The sequence below is a fragment of the Zonotrichia albicollis genome, chromosome 9, assembly GCF_047830755.1.
Source record: "Zonotrichia albicollis isolate bZonAlb1 chromosome 9, bZonAlb1.hap1, whole genome shotgun sequence".
NCBI classification, from domain to species: domain Eukaryota; kingdom Metazoa; phylum Chordata; class Aves; order Passeriformes; family Passerellidae; genus Zonotrichia; species Zonotrichia albicollis.
The window spans coordinates 143,209-150,365 of record NC_133827.1 but is presented as its reverse complement, the minus strand read 5'-3'; the positions used below and the strand labels follow the sequence as shown (position 1 = coordinate 150,365).

The following is a 7,157-nucleotide window of genomic DNA, read 5'->3' as shown; positions in this document are numbered from 1 at the left end:
TCCTTGCTGCAGGCAGGACACTGCCAGGCTCAGGGGCCTTTGATGGCGCCTTTAGACCACAGTTATCAATTCTGATCAGGACTGAGAGACAGCAGGATGGTAGCCCAGAGTCTGAAGCTGCGAGTGTCCCGAGTGTGGGAAGAGCTTCGTGCGCTGCTCCAGCTCCATCCCCCATGGGAGGATCCGCGCTGGATGATCCCCAGTGACCCCCGTTGGGCAGAGCCCTGGTGACCCCTGTTCTGGGTGATCCGTGTTGGGCAGGAGGGTGTTGGGAGATTTCTTTCCCTTCTCCTTGTGCTGCTGTAATTTGGTTAGTAATAAATTCCCTCCGTGTGCCCAGGCCGGGTCTGTTGTGTCCGTGCTGGATTTGCTGAGGGACCTCTCCCGGTCCTTGTCCCCACGCAGGAATCCTCGGTTCCATTTTCAGTCCCTGTGCGGCTGCGGGGGGCAGGGACAGAGCGGCTCTGGGGGTGCCTGGCATCGGGCCAGCGTCACCGCTCGCCACGAGCTGCCCTGAGATGCCGCGCACCCATGGGCACGCATTGCTGGGCTCACCTGAACTCCCACCTGCCCAGCGCCCCAAGGTTCTCCCTCGCCAAAAAACCCCCAGCTCGGGGCTGCAGCGTCCCGGAAAGGCCTCAGCCAATGGGAGCGCAGGCAGGCGGCAATGCTGCCAATGAGAGGTCGGGGCGTTGGATTGCCTCATCGGTTGCCGGGCAGAGCCCGTGGCCGATCGCTGCCCAGAAGCGGCGGCAGCCAATGAGAGCGCGCGGCGCTGCCGAGCCCGCCCTGCTCCGGACTGGCGCTCCCAGCGCAGCGCGGCTGCTTTGGGGCTGCTGCTCCCTGCCCGGCCCCGGCCATGGGGCGAGGGGCGGCAGCTGGGGCCCTGCTGGTGGCACTGGTGGTGCTGGGAGCCCCCCCGGCTGCGGGCGCGGAGCTCTCGGGTGAGCGGGGGGCGGGAGGGGCTGGGACAGGGGGGGAGAAGGGGGAAAAGGGGGCGAAGGGGGAGCCCGGAATGAGGAGGAGGAGAAGGGGACCCCCAAAGGAAAAGCGGGAGGGGCTGACGGGTGGGGGGAGGGGAGGGAGGGATAGGAGAGGGTGGGGAAAGGGGGGAAAAGGCGAGGGGGGAGCCCAAAACTGAACTGAGGGGGCTGGAGATTGAGGGATTTGTGGGAAAATGGGGAAATGGGACCCCAAAAGTGATTTGGGAGCGGCCGAAGGTGGGCGGGGAGCGGATGTGAAAGAGGAAATGGGGAAAGGGCGGCAAAGAGGAAGCGGTAGCGCGGGCAGGAGGGTCCCATGGCGGCCGTGGGGCACAGGGGGTGCGGAGTGGGGATCCAGGGTGGCCCTCGGAGCGCTGGGGGCGTGCTGGGGACAGCCCCGGATCTGTGTTCTGCACTCACAGGGGTGTTCCAGGAGATGAGAACGAGAGAGTGTCACTTCATTAATGGTACGGAGAAGGTGAGGTTTGTGAGGAGGTACATCTACAACCGGAAGCAGTACATGATGTTCGACAGCGACGTGGGGGTGTTCGTGGGGGACACCCCCTATGGGGAGACACAGGCTCGGTGCTGCAACGGAATCCCGGAAATACTGGAGGATAATCGGGCTGCGGTGGACACGTTCTGCCGGGCCGGCTACGAGCTTGCTGCCCCGTTCCTCACGGGGCACCGAGGTGAGCGCGGGGCAGAGCGTGTCCCCTCGGGCCCTGCCCTGCCAATGACCCTGGAGCGCCTCAAAACATCTCTGAGAATCAGCCCAGAGCCCTCAGCCCTCCTTCGGAACAACCCCGGGGCCTCCTGTCCCACCCAGTGACCCCCGTGGCTCTCCCAGTCCGTCCCAGTCCATCCCTGTGCCTGCCCGGCGTGTCCATCCCGGTTGTCCGTGTAGCCGGCTCCTTTCAGCCAATGAAAGGGCGTCTCACTGATGACTCATCGGTTGCCATGCAGAGTCCCTGGCGCTGAAATCCCGAAGGCCCCGCGCTGGACTCGGCCTCCCAGTGCCGCGCACTTCATTCCCAATTAATTCCAGGGCCACCAAAATCCCTCCGAGTGCCATCCTTGTACTCCTTATCCTCAGTACTTCCAAAGTCCCTGCCTCCTCTTCTCGGCCTATTCCCAATCCATTCCAAATTAATTCCCAGTTCATTCTCCGTTCAAGCGCAGACGTCCAACATCCGTCCCAGTGTGCCCCACCATGTCCCGTCTCTCTCAGTGCCACCCCAATCGCTCCCAGTCCCTCCCTTGCCCATTCCCAGTCCCTCTCCAGCCAAACCCAGCCCTCTCCTCGCTCTCTCCCAGTGCCCCCCAACGTGTCCATCTCGCTGGTGCCCCCCTCGAGCTCCCAGCCCGGCCCCGGCCGCCTGCTCTGCTCCGTGATGGATTTCTACCCTGCTGCCATCCAGGTGAGGTGGTTCCAGGGCCAGCAGGAGTTCTCGGAGCACGTTGTGGCCACCGACGTGGTCCCCAACGGGGACTGGACCTACCAGCTGCTGGTGCTGCTGGAAACGACCCCCCGGCGTGGGCTCAGCTACAGCTGCCAGGTGGAGCACGTCAGCCTGGAGCAGCCCCTGAGGCGGCACTGGGGTACGGGGGAGCCCCTGGAGGCGCTGGCAGAGCCACTGGGCTGTGCTGGGAGCCACTGAGAGGGAGCTGGAGAGAGCCGGGCTGGGACTGGGAGAGGGGCTGGGGGCTGGGCAAGGGCTGGGAAGGGGTTTGGGGGATGCTGGGGAGGGTGGGATGGGGTTGGGGGGGCGCTGGATGTGACTGGGAGGGAGTTTGGGGGTACTGGGTGTGACTGGGAGGGAGTTTGGGGGCGCTGGGTGCAAAGGGCAGGGGATTTGGAGGATGCTGGATGCGAGTGGGAGGGACCGGAATGAGCCTGGACGGGGCGCTCGGAGCGCCTTGGTGTGTCGGTGAGAGGTTTTGGGGGTGCTGACCCCTGCGGAACCCCCAGAAATGCCGCCGGACGCTGCCTGCATCAAGATATTGATGGGGATTGGGGGCTTCGTCTTGGGTTTCGTCTTCCTGGCGCTGGGGCTCGGCTTCTCCCTGCGCAAGAAGGTCAGGGCGGGTGCCGGGGGTGGCGTCCCCGCCGTGGCGGAGCGTGTGCGCTCCCGCCGGGGCCCCAGCCCGGTGTCACCCCCTTTTCTCTGCCCACAGAGCTCCTGAGCCGGCGGCAGCCGCAGCCCCTCCCCGTGGGCTCGGGCCCGGCCGGGACCCCCCGCTCCGTCACCGCTCCGTTGATTTTGGGGGGGTCCCGTGTCCCCCCAGCCCCGCTGGCGCTCTGCCCCCGCCCAGTGCCTGCTCCCAGTGCTCCCAGTAAAGCTTCCCAGTTGGACCCGGGGCCGTTTATGGGGGGGCGATGGGACGGATTTGGGCAAAGGGAGGGGGACAAAGGGTGGGGGCTAGGCCCGGGGGGAGGGGTCGCTGCCCGCGGATGCCGCAGTGCCCGGTGCGGGACGAGCTCCGTGCGCCGCTCCATCTCCATCCCCCGTGGGAGGATCCACGCTGGATAATCCCGGGCGCCCCCCAGGGTCAGAGCCCCCGTGCTGGGAACACACCTGGCTGGGGGTTCCACATCTTCCTGGCCCCCCCGTGGATACCTCGATGAAGGCTGGGAGATCCCGGCTACTTTTCTTGTTTCTGCTCCTCTCCTCATCTCCACCTTCTCTTCCCCCGGTTCAATCGCTCCCCACCCACCGCCGGTTCTCCTCCCACCTCCTTCCCCTGTTCTCTCTCACATCCCCCGCCCCTTCCTCAATGGTTTCTTGAAGGGTCCAGTTCCATCTTTCCTTGGCTACAGCCCTGAGGGCTTTTCCAGCTGACTTCACTACTGCACTCTCAGACTGAGAGTGGGGAATCTTGGTGCTTGGTTTCCACATTCCAGCTGCTTTTGACAGGGTTTGTTTCTGTCCTCAGCTGATTTACCCTCTGTGCTCAGCTCAGCCCTGAGCAGGAGCAGCGCAGCTCCATGGTGGGCACTGCTCACTGGATGGCCCCAGAAGTTGTGACCAGATCTCCTTATGGCCCCAAGGTGGACATCTGGGCCTTTGGCACTGTGACCATCGGGATGGTGGAAGGAGAACCTCCTTACTTCAGGGAAACGGCGGCCATGGTAAGAGGCAAATTCTGCAGTGGCTGCAGAGGCCTGTGACCACAGGGGGACGCTGCACTGGGAGCAGCAGCTGGAAGTTTCTGCACATGGGAAGGGAATTCCCAGAGGACTCCAGCCCCAACACAGAAGAATATTCCTCAGTCTCCAGCAACAATTTGCTTTGGGATTTATGTTGTTGCAGCTCTTCTGGCTGTGACGATGACCTGGAAATGTGAAGCAAGTGCATCAGGTCTAATGTTATCTTGCAAGAAAACCCCAAACCAACCCTACATCCTGCCCCCAAACCCAACAAGATTTCTGCAGGAGCTTCTAAAAGACATTTTGCAAGTTGATCTCCCCCCTGATCCTTCTCACTGGGAAACTCGTCCAAAACCTGAAGATGATTGTTTAACATCCTCATAGTCTAACATGTTTCTTTCCTAGTCCAAGCTACTTTCTCTGTGTCACCAAGCCTGAGCTTTCAGCATCACAAACCTCCTGGTCCTTGCCTGGCAGTTTCTGGGATGGGGCATCAGGAATGCATTTACTTGAGCGTCAGTGGCACTGCAGAGATGCACTTGATGTAAGAATCCTCCAGACAACACTGACTCTGGAAAATGGCCTGTAAAGCTGGTGTCCACATTTGGAGAAGCAAAATGTGCTATTTCTGATGGAGGTTCCTATTGACAGAGTCAGCCAATGCAACTGGCTCTCAAGGCGAGATCATTTGGATGTTGCAGTGGCTGTGGCAGCCCCAGGGTTTGGGTAGTTTGGCTGGCATAGCAAAATGAGCTGTGAGCAGCATCTGTGGCAGGGAGGAAAGTGCACCTGGAGCTGGGGCTGAGGCCCGGGGTGGATGTGAGCCCGCGTGGGTGTGAAGGGAGCTGGCAGAGCGCTGAGTTTGCTTTCCCTGCAGGCTCGCGCTCGGATCCGGCAGAACGGGAGCCCGCAGCTGCAGCAGCCCCGGCGCCTGTCGGCTCTGCTGCGGGACTGCCTCGAGTGCAGCCTGGAGCCGGACGAGGAGCGGCGCTGGGCCGCCCAGGAGCTGCTGCAGCTGAGGGCCAGGGGCTGCAGGGGAAGCAGCAGCGCCAGGGAGGGGTTTTCTTGTGGGGCCCCCTCCGACAGTCTCCAGTCTGGCTGCGTTCCACACGCAGAGCAAGCAGAATCCTCGCCTGCTGTGGCTGGGCAGGCTCCTTTGGAGCTCATCTGGGCCTGGTGCCCCACAGCGAGCAGGGACATCTTCAAGCAGCTCAGGGGGCTCAGCCTGACCTGTACTTGGTTGTTTCCAGGGAGGAGGCACCTCCCGCATCTCTGGGCACCTTCTGTCAGTGTTTCCCCACTCTGCTGGTTAAAAAATTCTTCCTTAGATCTAATCTGAGCCAGCTTCCCTCTCCTGGGTTTCAAACCATTTCCCTTTGTCCTGTTGCAACAGAGCCTGTGAGGAACTTGACTCTGGAAAGTAACAGTTCATTTCTTTTCTTTGTATCCTTTGGGCAGCACCCATTTTTATCATCAGCCAAGCCTCTTTCCAGCCTGAACCCTGTGATCACTGCAGCGAAGCAACTGAGGGAGCAGCAGAGAAGATGAAGCCCTTGAGGACAGCTTTCGGTTATAGTAGTCAGGACAACTAGTTAGTTATGGTAGTTAGCACTGGTAGTTTATGGTAGTTAGGACAGCCTGTTTGTTATGGCAGTTGTTTGAATAAAAACTCTCTTAACCCTCCACTGCCTTGCCGTGTGCCTTCCTTGTCCCACTGTGCCTCAGCCACCCGGAGCAATGTGAGGGGAGAGCGGGCCCAGCCTGGCCCAGAGCTGAGCCCCAGCAGAGCCCTGGCAGAGCCCAGAGCAGCCTCGGCACCTCAGAGTCAGCCTGGAAGGAGGCGCTTGGAGCCTTCTCGGCTGCACCCGGCTCTTGGTTACAAACTGGGTGTGCTGGAAAATGCCACCGGCTCTGCACGAGGGCAGAAGGGGCCCGGGGAAGGCCCAAGTGCTCCATGCAAGGGAAAAACCTGCCCTGGGTTTGTTATAAATAACTGGGTAGTGTTGGCTTTTGCTATTATGTATTGACTTCTGCAAAGTATTCTTAATCACAACAATTTTGATAGACTACAGTTTGTAATCACTTTTAACTTCTTTTGCTCTAGTAAAATTTGTCAGCTTTTTGTGGCCAATGCCCTGGCCCCTGTGTAGCTCATATCCTCAGAACATCATTTATGGATGATATTTTAGTTTGTGGAGAGTGTGAAAAACATACCTTATAATTTTGGCTTTTGCAGAATATTAAAGTGGATGCCATGTGTTGTGCATTATAATGTTAACTTTTGCAAAAGTAGCTGTAGTTGTGAAATAATAATTAATGCTTTTATTTTTCTAAATACCAGACAATAACACTTCAGAGATATTTGTGAAATAGCTAATGTTCATTTCAAGTACTTCTGGAAATAGCTAAAACCCTCTGCATGGTCAGATAACATTTCAGGAAGGGATGTGATGAGGACCCCTGCCACTGACCCTTCCACTGTCAATAACTGTCACCTGCTGAAACCACAGAACAGGGGCCCTTGTGAGGCAGTGACACACAGCCCTTAAAACAGCAATCCATGATTCCTGCACGTGGTCTAAAATGGCGAGTTGGGGGTCAACCCAACCTAAAGAATTCCTGGAACATGTAAACGAGTTCAAATAAATGTTTGAATATGTATAGCCATTATGAATATGTATTTGAACAATACAATGGGAAAACTGGACAAGAAGAGTTGCTGTGGTTAACCAGTGTGCCTCTGGCCATCGCCGAGCACCCAGCGCTGTTACTGGTTTGTCCCTTATTATTCCTTATTAAACTTCCAAAAATTGTAAAGAGTGAGGCTCATTTCTCACAAAACCCAAGGTGCTCACCCCTTGTTCTTCCCCCAAAGCCAGGATTTGTCAATCCTAAACTTTGGATAGACAGAGGAGGAGGAGGCTGCGAGGAAAAGGAAGATGCACTGCTGTGGAGGCCCATGGCAGTCTCAATCTCCCACCCGTGGGGGACTGGTCCCCAATAAGAAGAGTAGATTTCAAGGT

General features: G+C 58.6%; 1 protein-coding gene across 3 annotated transcripts; it reads left to right on the top strand.

Annotated features, from left to right (window-relative positions):
* The first annotated feature begins 763 nt into the window (after nucleotides 1-763).
* Nucleotides 764-6,933, top strand: LOC141730085 (class II histocompatibility antigen, B-L beta chain-like). Of its 3 annotated transcripts, none has more exons than XM_074546712.1 (4): nucleotides 764-944; nucleotides 1,406-1,675; nucleotides 2,301-2,585; nucleotides 2,956-3,326. In XM_074546712.1, exons 1-4 carry the CDS (start codon nucleotides 860-862, stop codon nucleotides 3,168-3,170), a joined length of 855 nt encoding a protein of 284 aa, XP_074402813.1. In that variant the 5' UTR covers nucleotides 764-859; the 3' UTR covers nucleotides 3,171-3,326. The 3 variants fall into 3 exon arrangements, with proteins under 3 accessions (XP_074402813.1, XP_074402811.1, XP_074402812.1); XM_074546710.1 differs by lacking the exon at nucleotides 2,956-3,326 and adding an exon at nucleotides 5,593-6,933 and having other exon boundaries at nucleotides 766-944; XM_074546711.1 differs by lacking the exon at nucleotides 2,956-3,326 and adding an exon at nucleotides 5,593-6,932 and having other exon boundaries at nucleotides 768-944; nucleotides 2,301-2,542.
* Nucleotides 6,934-7,157: the final 224 nt, after the last annotated feature.

Coding starts and splice junctions, on each gene's coding strand:
- LOC141730085 (XM_074546712.1), top strand. CDS start 860: ATGGGGCGAGGGGCGGCAGCTGGGGCCCTGCTGGTGGCACTGGTGGTG. Junction 945..1,405: donor TGCGGGCGCGGAGCTCTCGG/GTGAGCGGGGGG, acceptor CTGCACTCACAG/GGGTGTTCCAGGAGATGAGA. Junction 1,676..2,300: donor GTTCCTCACGGGGCACCGAG/GTGAGCGCGGGG, acceptor GCTCTCTCCCAG/TGCCCCCCAACGTGTCCATC.